Source organism: Lynx canadensis, chromosome E2 (assembly GCF_007474595.2).
Source record: "Lynx canadensis isolate LIC74 chromosome E2, mLynCan4.pri.v2, whole genome shotgun sequence".
NCBI lineage: Eukaryota > Metazoa > Chordata > Mammalia > Carnivora > Felidae > Lynx > Lynx canadensis.
This window is the reverse complement of record NC_044317.1, coordinates 4902062-4920435: the sequence shown is the minus strand read 5'-3', so window position 1 is coordinate 4920435 and position 18374 is coordinate 4902062. Positions and strand designations below refer to the sequence as shown.

The window sequence follows — 18374 nt, the reverse complement described above, 5'->3', positions numbered from 1 at the left end:
TCACATCTCTCTCTGCTTCCCTCCTAAAAGGACACCTGTGGTTGCAGATAGTCCCAGTGATCCAAAATCACCTCCCCACCTCCAGATCCTCCACTCTATTAGCCCTGCAAGGTTTTTGCCACATAAGGTAACATTCACAGGTCCCCAGGATTAAGATGCGACGTCTTTTCCACTGTCAAGACAAAGACGGCAATTTGCCCCAAACTCTTAATGCTTCAACCAGGTTTTAAACATTCTCAGAACCAAAACCGGCAGTATAGGGCAGAGATGATCGACTTCAGGCACCTTTGCCTGACTGATGACCTATCAGTTTTCATGTCTCTTCAGGGGCATATATTCCAAAGATTGGTGGGGAATGGCAGGAAAACACAAGCATCTCTCTGGCTCGGCTATCAGAGTGATTGGAGAAATTGCCATGTGTCACTGGGATAGTCCCCCTTTACCCAAGCCCCTTGGTTCAAAGAAATCAGAGTCCTGTTCAGTTAGAATCTCCCTGGTAGGTGGGATTTTCATTTCTTACCTAATGCACATTTGGTTTGAACTTCTTAGAATGAGAATGGGTTACTTTTACAAAACCCTCAAAAAATACTAACATTTTTTAATTCTTTGAAGGTTTCCCATTATCCAGAATCCAAACCCCTTACAACAGTGGTTCAGGGTCTTTATAATCTATCTAAACTCATTTCCTTTCAGTGTCCCCTGGAGAAGGTATGTTCAGACCACAACCATCCACCTTCTGACACCTAAACACTCATTCACTCAGCAGCTGTCTATTGAGTGTTGTGTATGTGCTGAGCAATGTTTTCAGAGCTGTTGTCATGACAGCAGACAGATGTCCTTGCTTTTGTGGAGCTTATTCTCTAGTTGTGGTAGGGTCCCCTCCTTATGGGGAGGGGGAAAAAAAAACTCAAGGCAACCTGGCTACACGCGTACATGACAATATCCCTCACGACATTGTAACATGAGACCACTTAATCAGACTGCATGTTTGTGCGTTACCATATATGAGAGACGAAGAAATAGAAAATGTATAAAAAATACAGGATGTGGTATTTGGGGCTCAGTTCTTCGGGTACGAACCCAACTGAGCCGTGCTGGCACGAATAAAGTTGCTTCCTGGAAAGAAAAGCCTCAGTGTCACGAGTCTCTGTGCAAGGATCCTGCTACATAGTGAATCTCTCTGTTCCATGTGTTAATTCGTTTTGTTCTCTCTTCCTGACCTGTCTGCCCTCTCAATCTCTGACAGCACCCCACCCTTTCCTCCGGCCTTGGTTCAGACGCTACATCTTCTGTGAGGTCCCCAGGGTTACCCTCCATCAGAGGTAATGGCTGTTGCCTCCAGGCGTCCATGGGTCCTACCTGTATCTCCACGGTAGGGATTCTCCCACCGGCTCTGCACAGGGACACACCCAGGGTATAAAAGAAACACAACCGGACTTGGATGGCCGTGAACGCTGCCTCTTTGAGAACCCGGCAGATACGAGCTCTCTCCTCACAGGCTTGTTGTGAGGCACAAAGGTGGTGCGCGCACCAAATATTCAGCACAGAGTTGGTCAGCCGTCATTTTTTAAATGAACAACTCTAACTGTAATGATGTTTTGGGGGTCGTATTAAGAATTTCCCAGGAGCACCTGGGTGGCTCAGTTGGTTAAGCGTCCGACTTCGGCTCAGGTCATGATCTCGCGGTTCGCGGGTTCGAGCCCCCCATCGGGCTCTGCTGACAGCTCAGAGCCTGGAGCCTGCTTCGGATTCTGTGTCTCCCTCTGTCTCTGCCCCTCCCCCACTCATGCTCTGTCTCTCTCTGTCTCAGAAATAAATAAACATTTAAAAATTTAAAAAAAAAACACACAAAACAAGAATTACCTGGCACCTGGGGTGCCTGGGTGGCTCAGTCACTTAAGCCATGGACACTTGATTTCGGCTCAAGTCACGATCCCACATGTTTGTGAGATCCAGCCCCTGGGCTGGGCTCTATGCTGACAGTGCGAAGCCTGCTTGGGATTCTCTTTCCCTCTCCCTCTGCACCACCCCCCACCCCTGCTTGTGTGCTCACTCTCACTCTCTTTCTCTCTCTCTCTCTCTCTCTCTCTCTCTCCCTCTCTCCCAGGCACCTAGCGTGAGAGCTTGTGCCCAGTACTCAGTGAACATTTCTTGAATCTGTGCTGAGTGTAATATGATGTTGTTTGGGATTTTCTTCCAGGTATTCCGTTTACAAGGACCCAGCCGGCTGGCTGAATATCAACCCCATCAATGGGACCGTTGACACCACGGCAGTGCTGGACCGTGAGTCGCCATTCGTCCACAACAGCGTGTATGCTGCCCTCTTCCTGGCAATCGACAGTGGTGAGTAATTTTTAAAGGGCCACCAAGTGTATACGTCTCAGCGGTAAGTGTATTTTCGCGTGTTACATTTCCTCTCATAACACCTGGAGGTGTTCTTGGGAAGAATACAAATGTGGGGGGGTGGGGGCGGGGAAAGTAAACGCATAAACCCACGGCGAGTCAGTAATACGCCGGGTTCTCCGGTCTTTGTCCAGTCAGAGGTCAGAGTGGTGAGCTCACTGTGCTTCGTCCGGGGTAGGCGCCAGGGCCAGGAAGGCACGTTGAAGTCCTTTGTCTTGGCATCATGCTGTCCCAGAGGGCCTCGCCAAACCTGGCGACTGAATTGCCCCTGCAGCTTTTATCCTGTTATCACAGGAGACCATGGAAAGACATCAGGTGCACTCAGCGAGGAGCTTCATAATCGCAGAACAATTGCTGTTCATTCAGAAGCTAATAATGCAACATCCAGGTACCAAACTCCCTTCTGGATGCTGGGGATAAAGCAGCAAACACACAAAACCCACTCTCCTTGTGCCGCTGATACGCTCACAGAGAAAGGAAGAAAATTGAGTAAAATACGTAGTACGCTTTGGGGGTTGGGGGGATGAGAACGTACTATTTATGTATGAAACAAGGAAACGCAGAAGAGATTGTGGATGACAGGGTCCTGAAGTTCTCAAGAGGCAGCCCTCGGGGGCCCCCCTGGAGCAGTGACATTGGAGTAGAAACATGAAGACAGTGGAGAAGGGAGCCCTGAAGTTCTCTAAGGGAGGAGCCAGAGGGCCAAGAGGGTTGGACCAGAGAGAGTGGGCGGGACAGGAAGGGGGTCGCCCTACACCACCCTCCGATTTCACTGTGTGTGCAATGGGACGCCGTCGCCAAGGGCCGGGTAAGGTTCAGTGTGACAGGACCGTGCTGCCCTGTTGAGAGCAGACGTGGGGGACAAGGACACAAGTACAGAGACCTCTTAGGAGACTGGTGACCATGTAGGCATGACGGGCGCTTGGACCCGGAATGGGAGAGGAGAAGAGAAGAGGTCAGATTCTGGAGATAGTCTCTGTGTTTCACACGCAAAGCTAACAGCAGCTGCCACTGGCTGAGATGGTGGGGGGGGGGAGGGTCAGAGCCAGTTTGGAGGTTAAGCTGGTGAAGATGAGATGTCTATCGTATCAATCACCTGAGAAGGTTTGCTCTCCCTCTTATTCTCAAAAGCCCGCCGTTCGTGGCCCAAGCTTCAGTTTGGAGTCCCATATATCAAAATGAGTATTCACAGGGCCTTTTACGTGCCCTTCGTTACACTCGATAACAGGTGAACTAAGAACTCTCAGACTCCGTCTCCGTGTGCTAGGTACTGACGTGCGAGCCGCCTACGGGATCAGGTGTCTGAGAAGGGCACGGTCGGCGTGGTGTATGATAGGCAGACAGGGCTTCACGGTGAAGCCAGCCTTTGAGTTTGGCCTTGGAGGGCAGGTAGGATTTGCGTCCGTGGCAGGGTAGGAGGTAAAGGTGCCCGAGAACCCAGAGCAGAGGAACCAAGACCAGGAGGGAGTGTGGTGCGGGCGGTAAGAAAGGGAGAGAGAAGCGGTACATCCACTGTGAGTGAACAAGTGGAAACCTGTTTGGATGGAAGCCGCAGAGTCATATCTTCAAAGCGTCTCAACATCCAGACGAGTCATTTCACAGAGGCGGCAGCCAAAAGACCCCATGGGTTCTTGAGGAGGAAATGGCACGATGACGTAGCACACAGACATTCGTCCACAGACGCCGGGCTTGGTCCGGGGGATCCAGAGTTGAATAATGCCTGGGCCTTGTGTTCCATGAGCTAATGAGTGATTTGGGGAGATAGGCCAATAAGAAGACCACAGTGCAATGTCATAACTGTTGTGATGGACCTAAGCCCAGAGGGGGCCCTTGTCCAGCCTTCGTGCTGGTCACAGGGAGCTTCTTGGTCAAGGGGATCCCTACGGAGTGATGAAGGAGGAGTTGAGGAAAAGCAACACAGTTCTGTAATCCCATTCCCGGTATTTATTTATTTTTTTATTTTTTTAAATTTACATCCAAATTAGCATCTAGGGCAACAGTGATTTCAGGAGTAGATTCCTTAAGCCCCTTCCCCATTTAGCCCATCCCCCCTCCCACCACACCTCCCGTAGCCCTCAGTTTGTTCTCCATATTTATGAGTCTCTTCTGTTTTGTCCCCTTCCCTGTTTTTTTATTATTTTTGTTTCCCTTCCCTTATGTTCATCTGTTTTGTCTCTTAAAGTCCTCATATGAGTGAAGTCTGACTGACTTCTTCGCTTAGCATAATACCCTCCAGTTCCATCCATATAGTTGCAAATGGCAAGATTTCATTCTTTTTGATTGCCAAGTAATACTCCATTGCGCATATATATATATATATATATATATATATATATATATACCACATTTTCTTTATCCATTCATCCACCAAAGGACATTTGGGCTCTTTCCATACTTCGGCTACTGTCGATAGTGCTGCTATAAACATGGGGGTGCATGTGTCCCTTCGAAACAGCACAGCTGTATCCGGTAGATAAATGCCTAGTAGTGCAATTGCTGGGTTGTAGGGTAGTTGTATTTTTAACTTTCTGAGGAACCTCCATACTGTTTTCCAGAGTGGCTGCACCAGTTTGCATTCCCACCCACAGTACAAGAGGGTTCCTTTCTCTCCACATTCGACCCAACATTTACGGTTTCTTGTGTTTTTGAGTTTACCCATTCTGACAGGTGCAAGGTGACATCTCATTGTGGTTTTGATTTGCATTTCCCTGACGATAAGTGACGCTGAACATCTTTTCACGTATCTGTTGGCCATCTGTATATCTTCCTTGGGGAAATGTCTGTTCGTGTCTGCTACCCGCTTTTTAATTGGATTATTTATTTTGGGGGGTGTTGAGTTATATCAGTTATTTATATATTTGGGTACTCACCCTTTACTGGATATGTCCTTTGCAAATATCTTCTCCCAGTCAGCATGCAGCCTTTTCGTTTTGTTGATTGGAAAAAGGAACACATTCTAGTAGAAGCCTGAAAGAATACGAATATGTGAGACACTGAAAAGGCTAGATTGGTAGGTTCCATATATGCAAAGCTAGGAGCAGAGAAATGGCCAGGCACCCACTGCTCTAAGGTTGGTGTCAGCTCTTGTGTTGAATGTTTGGCTGCTACCACAGTGCCTGGTTTAGAGCAGGCACTCACATATCTGTGGACTGGATCCTGAAACAGATCCTGAAATGCTCTATATGCTATGCCAAGGTGTTTGATTTGATTACGTTGCTTCCTTGCCTCCAGAATAACCCTTGTGCATTAGAAAGATAACCCCTATGGCTGTATAGAAACTGCCTCCAATGATGAGGGGGGAGGCAAGGAGGCCTCCTAAAGCTGTGGCAGAAATCAGGGTAAGAGCGTGGGCCAATGCCCAAGCGGCGAGGTCGGTTTAGATGGAGTGAGCCTAGAGTCAGGAAAAATGTTGACAGCCATTGCCAGTTTGTTAGTTGCAGGCATCAGGGTGTGCCTGGTGACAATAGAAATGGACCAGAAAGGATGAGTCTAGAAAATGCCTAGAGGGAAACAAATACATACTTAACATAAAATACTGAAAGGTGATATCAGATTTCTAATCCAGAAACCAGGAATGAGTATTCCATTGAAATGGAACAGGTTTCAAAGGGTTCTTCCCAGGTTGTCTTTATTGGGGGGGGGGGGGGGGGGGGGGGGGATGTGGAGGTGATGTCTCATGAGAAGCTGGCAAATTGGGACGGGAAGAGAGGTGAGGAGGTTTTTCTTAGAGAGCCACCCACGCAAAAGAGATGGGAGCCATCAGAACAGGTAAGTTTTGTAGAAGGAACAGGTCTAGACGGGAGTGTTAAGGGCATCAACAGTGGGTGACAAGAAACCAAGAAAGTTTAAAATGCTGTTTGAATAAAAAGTATCAATTATAGATCCGCTAAAGTAATGATTTCAGAGTTCTGTGCTACCAAAAGTATCTGTACTTGTAGAGAAAATTCTCAGCTAAGAACAGCATGAAGAAAGGTTGAAATACAGCAAATAGAGTTGTCATTGCCTTGAAATATTTTACACAGTTATTCATCAAAAAAAGAAAACTAGAAGTGAAGTACACTTTAATTTTTTCCAGAAAAATTAGGTGTGACTAGGAAAGCTGCCTATAGACTCTGCAACTCAGGTTCTATTTCCATAAAGTAAGGAAGGTAATTCCTATTTAGAAGATTGTTGTGAGATTATTGGGGCACCTGGGTGGCTCAGTCGGTTAGTTGTCCAACCTTGGCTCAGGTCATGATCTCGTGATTCATGGGTTTGCGCCCCATGTCAGGCTCTATGCTGACATCTCAGAGCCTGGAACCTGCTTCAGATTCTGTGTCTCCCTCTCTCTCTCTCTCCCCCTCCCCTGCTCACGCTCTCTCTCTCTCTCTCAAAATAAACATCAAAAAAAATTTTTTTAAAGAGGGTTGTTGTGAGAAGTGAGAAAGTGGGGGCACCTGGGTAGTTAAGTGTCCGACTCTTGTTTGGCTCAGGTCGTGATCTCGTGGTGTGTGAGTTCAAGCCCCGCACTGGGCTCTGTGCTGACAGTGTGGAACCTGCTTGGGATTCTCTCTTTCTCTTTCTCTCTCTCTTTCTCTCTGCTCTTCCCCCACTCACACATGCACATGTGCTCTCTCTCTCTCTCAAAATAAAAAAATAAACTTAAAAAGAAATGAGAGAGCAATGTGCTGTGCCCTCTACACTCACCATCAAAAGCCATATGAAATGTTCATTACATGTTAATCTCACCCCAGTGGAGGTTATAGAAAGGAAAGAATGGAACCAAGAATGGTCCTCAAGAAAAATACGATGTGAAATCTACTTCTTGTCTAATTCTTTTCATACTAATATCAAACAAGTATTTTCAAAATCCAGTGTCACAGATGTTTCCAAAAGAATGAAATATCCCTGAAGATGTAATGATAAATGGAAAACAGGTTGGCATTAATACACAGAACCGTCATTAGAGATGATAATCTCGAACAAGGCCCAAAAGACTTAGAGCAAAAAGAACATAAATTTAAAAAGAACTCATAAATCAAAGGAACTTTGGTGTAAAGTCTCCTTTTTGTCGCTCACCGAAAACTTATCTCTAGGTATTATGTTTAACCAGGAAACAGTAACATTTACCTATTAAATCAAAGTTAAGAGTTTAATTGATGTCTCCATTTTACACAAAGTAAGCATTTGATTTTATTTAACTTACAGACATTCAATGTATTTGATGGACTGAAAGAACAAAGATTTTTTTTTTGTCATATAACCTAGGAAAGCTAAAGCAAAATAAAATTATTTTCTCTAAACAAGGAGTCCCTCAGGAATTTATATCCAAACATGTTGATAAAAGGTATGTCTGTAGGGCCTTCCAGGTAGCATGTAATAGTGCAAAACCCAGGAAAATCAGGATAGATTACAACTTCAGACTTTAGTCCCTCCCCCAAAGTCTTCATCTTTTTTTTAATGTTTAGTTTTGAGAGAGAGGGAGAGAGGGAAGGAGCGAGCTAGCTCAAAGGAGGGGCAGATGGAGGGAGACACAGAATCCAAAGGAGGATCCAGGCTCTAAGCTGTCAGCACAGAGCCCAACGCAGGGCTCGAACTCATGAACGGTGACATCATGACCTGAGTCAAAGTCAGATGCTAAACCAACTGAGCCACCCAGGTGCCCCAAAAGATACTTAATGGTAAAGGTGTCAGAGAGCTGCAGAAGCCATGAAGCCTCAAACAGTGAAAATACCAAAGAGGGAAGAACATTCTTTAAAAAGTGTAAGGTAGCCAGCCATTTCTTCTCTCTGAGGGTCTTTTCTGATTCTGGGTGAGGGTCAGGCTTGACCCAGACGGAGGGCCCAAGATGAAGGGAAATAAACCAGAAATGCTCATAACAGTCACATGGAGCCTATGTGACAAAGTGAAAACCTGAGGGTGCTTAAACACATGGCTGCTTTTCCCCCCACGGACAAATGCCCTGTAAAGGACCGGGTGAAATCTCCTGGGGTCTCACTGAAAGAAAGACCTCACAGAGGAAGCAAACCCACGTTAAAACCTGGCAAATGTCTTAAGGAGAGAATGGCTGTATGTTTAAAGATATAAAGCATTGGAGTATGGGATGGCTGGTGCTATAGACTGAATGTTTGTGTACCCCCAGTATTCATATGTTGAAACCTAATCTCTCGTGTGATGGCATCTAGGGGTTGGGCCTTTGGGAGGTGCCCAGGTCATGCAAATGGAAGCAGATAAGTGGGATTAATACTCTTCTAAAAGAGACCCCAGAGAGCTCCTCTGCCCCCACCCCTGCCATGTGAGGACACAGCAGAAAGACGCTGTATCGAAAACTAAAATTCACTACTAAGAGAATTTTTAACTCTATTAAATAGAGAGACATACCATGTTCATGGATTAGAAGGTCAATGCTATTGAAATGTAAATTCTCTCCAAACTGACCTAAAGGATTCAACATGATACCAAGCAGAATCCTAGGTCTTTGTTTTGAGGTGAAGGAGAAGAAATGGATTATAAAATTCATATGGAAATATAAGGGGTTAAAATTAGCCAAGGCAACCTTGAAGAATAAGGTGGCAGACTTATGCTCTTCTATATTCAGACCTATTAGAAAACAATAGTAGTTACAATTGTGGTGGTTGCACACAGACAGAAAAAAACAGACTGATGAAGTAGAATAGAGAGTTTAGAGTTTAATAGCAGATACACACACAGTCCCTGTTTGTGACAAGGACACGGTGGTTGGAGACAAGAAAGCATGGTCTCTGCAATAAAAATGCGGGGTTAATTGAATACACATATGAAAAACAAAAGTGTATCCTAACTCTTCTCTTAGACGATATACAGTAATGAGTTCTAAATATATTACAGGCCAAAATATGAAAGGTAAAATAATACATCTTTTAGAGAAAAACATACTGGTGTCCTTGACATAGGCCTTTGCCTATTTTTTTAAGTGGGACACAAAAGTATTCACCTTAAAAAGGAAAACATGGCAGGTGATGTTAAAATTCACAAGTTCAGTTCATCAAAGGATATCATTAAGAAAGTAAAAAGGTGGGGCGCCTGGGTGGCTCAGTCGGTTAAGCATCCAACTCTTGATTTCGGCTCAGGTCATGATCTCATGGTTTGTGAGTTCAAGCCCCGCATCGGGCTCTGTGCTAACAGTGCGGAGCCTGCTTACGATTCTCTCTCTCTGCCCTTCCCTATCTCACACTCTCTCTCTACCTCAAAATAAAAAAGTAAACTTAAAAAAAAAAAACTCTGGCAAAAAAAGAAAAAAGAAAGGAAACAGGTAACCCCCAGAGAAGATATTTACAATACAAAGAAATCCTATAATCTGTAAGCAAAAGACACAGCCCAACACAGGATAGGGAAGGAACTTGAGTGGGTACTTCACAACAGAGGATATATAAATGCCAATAAACATGGAAGAGATAAACAACTCCGTGACTCAAAGAAATAAAAATTAAATTATGCAGAAAGAAATTAAAATACAAACCAGTCAAAGACATACGATGAAATGCAATACAGTGACCCACCTACCAAAGAGCTGAACTGGTCACATGGAACATGCCGAGTGTTGGCAAGGATGTGAAATCATCAGGAGCCTCACATCCAGCTGGTGGAAAGCCAACCAGGTACAAACACTTTGGACACGGAAAGTATCAGCTAAGGGTGACCAATGTACACCCTACGATTGAGGAATGACACACTTAGCTATATATCCAACAGAAATATGGATAGTTCACCAAAATGCATGTGCCAGAATGTTAATAACAGCGCTATCCATAATAGCCCTCAAACTGGAAACTACTCAAATGCCCGATAAGAATGCAGTAAGTAAAGTGGGGTCATTTACACAATTGAGACCGTACAACATTGAGAAGGAACGATCTGCAACTATTCGCAGCAACACGGACGAATCTCGCAAACATAAGATTGAGCCAAACAAAGCCAGATCGGAAGACCACATCCTGAATGGTTCCATGCACATAAAGCTCAAACCCAGGCAGAGCCAGTCATCACTGCTAGATTACCTGCTGGATGTCTTTCTTGACCCTGTAATATTGGACGACGTCGGTGGGTTCAGATTGTGAAAACCCTTTAAGCTGTGTATTTATAGAAATACGAGTGTTCCTAATATTTCAATTAAAACTTAACGCCAAAAAAAAAAAAAAAATGCATGACTACACAGAGAGTGTGTACCTGGACTGCAGCACCTTCCCCCGGAGAGCTGTAACCATTCATGTATTCTCCAAGTACCTGTTTCCCCTAAAGGTAGGCTCTCAGCACCCTACGGTTCTATAGAAGGACAGTCTCAGCTGCTGATGGGCTGATACTCCAGGAAAGATGAGTGGCAGGATGTCAGAGGGAACAGAGCAAAGCTCACATTCTCAGGTCCGCACAATGCTTTGCTACCTTAACTTACTACACACAGCTCTGCTGACGCAGTTGAGAACAATGACAAGGCAGCACCACAAGAGAATTTTCTTTTAGGTACCTCTTAGAGACTAGAGACTATGAGATCAGGATGGGGGAATTTAAAAATACACTCAGAAGCAGAGCTGGAGACCTGTTCTGTGGTTAACAGTGATGAAAAGCTCTTTGGACCTTAGCATGGGGCCCCAAAGCCAGTCTAGATGGATTCTGGAATCATGCTTCACAGTGATATTGACCCCGCCCATGGGGAAGAAAGGCACTCTGGTCCCTCCCCATGGATAAAGGTTAGGTTGTAACCCACAGAGCAGTCAAGGATGTACAAGGCACTTTTCATAAACTATTATCAATTTTAATGAGTTGCAAATTACCTAACAACACGGTTCCTAAATTATAAGTGAAATGCTTCTGTTTTGCGAAAGCAGAAGCAGCTGCAGTTAAGTGATTGGAAGAATAAAGCCCTTAATCCTACAGATTAATAAGGCATGACCTTTCACGTTGGCAAGCATTTTATCTTTGGAGATGAATATCATCATTTACCTTATGTGGTCCAGATTTTCTGAAAAGGTTAAGGTCGTGCCTTCAGAGTACGCGAACCCTTCTGTTAAAGACTTCAACGAACACAAAATTGCTGGCCTGCCAAAATTGCTGGGGGCGGATAACAACTGTTAAGGAAAACACCAAGGTGGAGAGAGAACATTCTGGAACGCCGTAAGATGGAATCCCTTTGGAGGATGTGCTGACAATGGAGCAAACCGGCAGCAATTAGCACCGGGTAAATCCCTGTGTGATTGTCGCTCCTGCTCAGGTAATCACCAGAAAGGTCAAATGTTAGTCTCACTGTCTTATGTGGGCTGAAAACTGTCACAGGCAATTTCTCCTAAGAGCTCTGGAATCCCACGGGGGATGGTCATGGGCAGGCACGGCCTAGCCGGCTGCTGATTTCCAGCTTACAGCCTTTTGCTCCGAATTCTGCTGGGTTGACCCTCCTGCCTCCCTCTTACCTATAACCTCATCTTTATTCCTGAAATTGTACAGGGCTCAGCGTCCCTTGATGGTTATTCAATGGTTCTTCTGCCCTCCGAGAAGATCTAAATTGTGACGCCACACACGAAAGGCAAATATTTTGCTTCAGTAAAGTCCAAGTGGCCTTGCCCCCAGCGCCCACACTATGGAGAGAGTTTAAAGAAAACAAAGGGGACGGTGGGGGCGGGGGTGGGGGGGAGATCGGTTCAGGTTCTTCCTCGAGCTCAGCGCATATGAGACAGTTCAAGCCGGGAAGCCCATACTATCTCTAGCATCCAGATTAAGTCTTTCTATGATTATCAGAGTGTCCCGTTCCCCATCTATTTTCATTCTGGAGAACAGGGGAATGGTAGTGTAAAAACAAGCCAAATTATCATTAAATTCGGCCGCACGTTCTCATGACTTAGCGACTCATAGAAAGCGTATTGGAGTCTGCCGGTGAAAAATGCGATGTGGGTTCCCAAGAAGACACAGATATAGAAGCAGGCAGACCAGCTATAAGATTAAAATGGAATACACTGAGATAATGATTTTTCATAGGCTAAGATCTATCATGTCTCGACCTGCCTTTTCCCTCATTCCCTGTATAATAGATGTGCTGATAATGCCAGTTGACTCAAAATTGAAATATTGTGCAAAGTACATTTAGATTGATTAAAAGAGAAAAAAAGTGTCATCTGGCTCCATAGGGAAATAACTACCAAATAATACCAGCTTCCAACAGGGGGTGGGGAGACCTGAACTTCAGACAGATGCCTCGGATTCGTGGTCTTTCTTTTTGTACGTCCACCAAGTTGTAGATTGCATGGGGGGTGTAGTAAGATCCTTTAGATTAATTCTGCTTAAAATATGCTAGTTTGGATAAAATCAAGCCATTAGTTATGATGGCAACCCAATTAAGCCAGTTTAACACCCCTTATCTCAGCTGTTATAGTAATTGAGGAAGAAAAATAAATTGAAGACCCAGCCATCATTCCTCGTTATTTCAAGTACCAGCAAAATATCAATCACGTTGAAAATACTAGCTACAATTTTGTCACTGACAAAATGGCCCGATAAAAAAGCCCGGAGATCTGGTAATAGAGAGACGGAGATCGTGGCCATTTATTGACAGCATGCGCGGTCTGTGGAGAGAGTGGCGGCCCAGTGCTCTGCGACACCTGGAAATAAGCCAGCCCCCCAACCTCGGTGGACCACGATTGGTCTGAGACTCCCCACCTGCTGGGTTGTTATAAGGACTGGAAATCATGAATGCAAAATTCTGGCATCTAGTAAACACCTAGCAGATGTTTAAGTCAATGGACTTGGACCGAGTTACTGACTGATTTTCTAACCTTATCATTGCAGAATCACCCATGTCTGAGGCCAGCTAGGAAGTGCCACCTGATGACCACCCTGGTGGTGGTCTGAGCACTTTTCCAGGGAAGGGATGGGCCACAGAGTCCTCCACTCAGAGTAGCGCTCTAAATCAGAAAATTGGCCAAAACATGCCGCCTTCCACATGGGCATCGTACCTCTGCCTTATGGGGAAATTTAAGATTTAAGGGGAGATTCATCTCCCCGACAGAAGGACATCTCCATGTTGAGCAGCCAAATCAACTGTCTTAAGCACAATGTTTTCACACATTCATTGGGGAAAAGAAACTGATTTGGGCATTAAAATACTGCCTGCGATGCCCATCTTTGCCAGCGCGGTTCATCCCGCAGAAGCGTCTCTTAGCTGATTCTCCTCTGTATCCCCATTTCCCATTTTGGGGAATAGCAAAGCCGGCTGCACAGCCCCCACCCCCAGCTGGAACCCATTCCCCTGATGCCCCTCCACCACCACCCCTAACCCCGCTCCTGGGTCCAGCCCGTGACCCCACATCCCAACCGCGCTGGCGCCCAGCTGTCTTCCTGCGTCCTCGTGCCTCATTCAAGTCCCCTCCTCCCATGCCTGCAGCATCGTCTGCCTTGATCAAAGCCATTCTCCTGACCTTCCCACAAAACAGCCCCACGACTTCCTCCTTCCAGAACAACCGCTCCCTCTCCAAAAGTATTCTCAGTTCCTGCACGCACAAATGCTGTCTCTTCACAAAGCCTTCCGATCTGCCACCAGGCAGTAAGTTATTCCATGCCACAAGCTTCCACGACACCTTATCCTCATGTCTTTCCCCACTTTACCGTGCTGTCCCGCATCGGTGTCCGTATCCGTTCCTGCCACACCGTTAGCATCTCCAGAGCCGGCATCCGAGCTGTTGATTTCCGCGCAGATCCGGCCGGGCACGCACGGGGCAGAGTCCCCAGTAAATGGTTGCTGACTGAATGAATGAAAAGAGGCATTCCTGTTTCACCACAGCCTCCAAATCAACTCTTCCCCTTTTTTCCTCTGAACTTAGCAGAATGGAAACAAACAAACAAACAAAAGACCAAAGTGTTGAATTCTTTACGAACCACTCAGACTGCAGATTACTGTCTCCAACTCCAGGCATGTTTAAGGTTGAGTTATGTGAATAATTGCCTCAGGTGCACGTGAAGCATTACACGTGGAAACCTGCCATTGTATTTTGCAAACCTATTTTCTGACCGGGTTTGGGGTTGGTTTGCTATTAAATTTTTCAGAGTGCAAAATGGAACTGGCAAGCTCTGCATTAACACAGCCATTTTTTTAAATGCTTATGGATTTGAAAGCGACGAGATTCTTGGCTTATGGGGCACAGCCCAAAACAGATACGTAAATAGTGACACTGAGAAGCCACCGCAGACACAACATCAGCTGAGGAAAACAATACAAAGGATAATCTTATTTAGAGGAAGCGGGGTTCGCTCTCACTTCTAAGCAAAGGCGAAGGTACGGTAGAGCCCTGTTCATATGAAGAAATAGATGTGGCATTTCTTTGCTCATAGCTGCTTAGTGAGGGTTCAGCAGAAGCCCAGGAACACGGGGAGAACTTAGAGTAGATGGCCACCCACACACCTCTTGCCCCTGAAAACAAGCCTCAGAAACCAGCTGGGGTGCCTTCCTTCTCTCAGGAGCCCACATCTGAACTTGGGCTCCTCTCACATTGACCCATCTTCCTGATTTTCCTCCCAAAATTGGGTCCTCAAGCTTCTTGACGCATCATCTGAGGTCTCTCTCCTTGACCCTGGCGTGGACTCCCTACCCTCAGCCCCAGTTTCACAGAGCCCATCCAATGCACCCTTTATTTCTCCTCTAGCGGGGACGAGGAAGGACGAGACTATAGACAAGGTCATTACTGCTCTCAGAATAGAAGCAAGATAGAGCTGGAAACCTATGGAAATGTAGCCATATATGCTACATGTACGCAAAGAGCAATTCATCATTAGCTCTTTCCGGTCAACCTAAGTTAACTCAAAAAATCTACTGAGTACCAGGCCGGAGAACAGTCCTGATGCTCAGAGCCCACGGGGCTCAGGAATAAGCTTCCTGCTTTTCTCCCCTGTCTCTCTCTCTCTCCCTGCATTTTATTCTTCACATAGGCAAACTCACTTTACACACTATTCCCCATCGAAAATCACTCCCACTCATGAGTCCCAAGGTAGGGGCCATGCTGCATGCCTCTAGACCCAGCTCAGGGACGACGTGAGACCAGGGACTAGAAAAACCTACCACCTCCCTGTACTTTGCAGAGCTAGTTCTGAAAGTTCTTGTCCAGATCCCGGTGGTCTGTGTGTATGAAGCCAGCCCGTCCCACTGTGGTGAGACCAGGGACCCTACTCTTCCAAGGGGACGCTCTTGAGGACACACATTTGGAGCACTGCAGCAGGGGAAAAACATCCCTTCTATGCCCGTGTTCACAGTGGCATGATTCATATCAGACCAAGAGCGCCAACAACCCAAATGTCCATCAAAACACGGTCTGGCCTTGGAATGCAGTAGCATTCAGCCATAAAAAGGAAGTGATTCCAGGGGCGCCTGGGTGGCGCAGTCGGTTAAGCGTCCGACTTCAGCCAGGTCATGATCTCGCGGTCTGTGAGTTCGAGCCCCGCATCGGGCTCTGGGTTGATGGCTCAGAGCCTGGAGCCTGTTTCCGATGCTGTGTCTCCCTCTCTCTCTGCCCCTCCCCCGTTCATGCTCTGTCTCTCTCTGTCCCAAAAATAAATAAACATTGAAAAAAAAAAATTAAAAAAAAAAAAAAAAAAGGAAGTGATTCCTGCGACAACATGGATGAACTTCAAACCCATGATGCCAAGTGAAAGAGGCCAGACAGGGAAGGCCACTTACTCTACGATTCCATTTATAGAAACGTCCAGAAAACATGAATCTGTAGAGAAAGAAAGTAGATCAGTGGTTGCCTAGAGCTGGAAGTTAGGTATGAAGAGTTAAGTACAAGTGGGCCCCAGCTTCCTTTTTGGAGTGATGGAAAGGTTCTAAAATTAGGTGGTAGGGGTAAACCCAACCCTGTAAATATACCAAATATCAATTCGTCATAAAAACAAAGGAGTGAGAGAAAAGAAAGAGTTGCCAAAATATTTTTAAACCTCTGTATAACTTTTGAATTTACGTTTCTGTTTCTGATTATTACAATGGACATAGTTGCTATAAAGAAAAAATTTTAAAGTATTATTTTAATGTTAATTACCTGGAGCAAAAATCACTAGGTTTGGTATATTTCTTTCTAATCTTTTTCTAATTATAGATATTTTAATTAGGATTACACTATGTGGGTTTTTTTAATGCTTATTTATTTTTGAGAGAGAGGCAGAGAGAGAGGGAGACACAGAATTTGAAGCAGGCTCCAGGCTCTGAGCCGTCAGCACAGAGACCAATGTGGGGTTTGATCTCAGGAACCAAACTGTGAGATCATGACCTGAGCCAGACTCAGACATGTAACCTACTAAGCCACCCAGTTGCCCCTACACTTTGTTTTTAGTTGTGTCTCTTACCAATAAGATATATAGATATGTAGATGATGTATAGATATGTAGCTACATAAATTATACATACACACACACACACACACACACACACACACACACACACACACATCTGGCGTCTAAATAATGGAATCTATCAGGAAAATCAGTATTTTTTGGCTATAGTGGAAATCCTATTTGGTCAGGATTCTGAGTAAAACAAAATAAAATACTCACGAACAGAGGTATCCCAGACCAGCTGCCTGAACTTACAGCTGTACTTACAAGGTCTGCAATACCTTCTGTGAATGTAGGTGCCTTTCTCTGGAAGCAGGACCATGGCCTTCACCAAACTCCCAAAGGAGGACCCACCTCTCATTCCATTTAAAATCCACTGCTAGGAATGGTCCATCTCTCAGGGGCCTTTCTATCTTCTAACCTATGAAGACGGGAGCCCCGGCAACCACAGGTGATCCCTCCAGAGGATGAATGTCCTCTGATCCTTAAAGAAGCTACCCTGAGAACATGGCCCATGGGCTCCTGGCGGAGGGGGGCTGCAAGGAAGAGGAATCATAGTTCTAGCTCCACATCCTGGGAGTTTTGCTCAAATTGAAGCTTTTTCCCTACTGAAATCGAAAATCCACAGGAGAGGATTTCTCACCCATGCTTTGGTGCTGACATTTGGTCCTGCTGAGTAGGCCGCTGGGGACTGACGATGGCCAGTAGAAAGGGATGAGAAGGGGAGAGGGATTTTTGCCGAAACCCAGAAGCTCCCATATTTGCGGGGCCCCTGGAGCTATCTCCTAATGCCTTCTCATCCATTCTTCCAAATGATGTCACTTCATCATGATATATTCAGAGTGGAATATATTCATGATATATTCAGAGTGGAAAAAAATATAATGGATTCCTCTGAGATGCTCACTTATTCAATAAAAAAAAAGAAAAATAATTTTCCAATTAAGAAATTCTACCAAAGACAAGCTGACAGTGGAAAGCCAAGCTCAAAGTAATTACACATTTCTTTTTTTTTTTTTAACGTTTATTTATTTTTGAGACAGAGAGAGACAGAGCATGAACAGGGGAGGGGCAGAGAGAGAGGGAGACACAGAATCTGAAACAGGCTCCGGGCTCTGAGCGGTCAGCACAGAGCCCGACGCGGGGCTCGAACTCACGGGCCATGACATCATGACCTGAGCCGAAGTCGAACACTTAACCAACCAAGCCATCCAGGCGCCCCATTTCTTTTGAGTTCTCGATCCAACCAAAGTTGGTGGTGTGCCACCATGAGAAGTTGCCATCCTTCTGCTGGTGAATGACGTTTGTGTTTCGACGTTAGCAGCTATTTATTGGAATGCTTATTCTAAAACTCTCCCTGGGTGTCGATATATTTACATTTCCACCAGCCCCGCTGAAAAGTCTCTATTGTCACTTCTTGACTCACTGCCCGGCTTCCTTCCAGCTGGTTCTTCCATAGTGGAAGGCTCTCAGAGAGAAGTCATCAGTCCCCTTCTCCTTGTAAAATCCCGTGGCTTCTCTCTACCCCTTAGAGACGCCCTCTGGGGCGTCACGACACATTTCACTGCCGTCCGTTGCCTCCTCTTCCAATTTACGTCCCCTATGTCTTCTGCAAGCCACCAGCCGCTCGTTAAACTCCGGGGTTTCCTCACCCT

At 45.6% G+C, this 18374-nt stretch overlaps 1 protein-coding gene across 1 annotated transcript in view; it reads left to right on the top strand.

Moving 5' to 3' along the window:
- The window catches only part of CDH13 (cadherin 13), a 1031871-nt gene that overhangs the window by 996280 nt on the left and 17217 nt on the right, over positions 1 to 18374 (top strand). The window contains exon 11 of the mRNA XM_030298915.2: positions 2201 to 2343. Coding sequence (XP_030154775.1) covers positions 2201 to 2343 — 143 coding nt within the window. The remainder of the gene's footprint in view (positions 1 to 2200; positions 2344 to 18374) is intronic.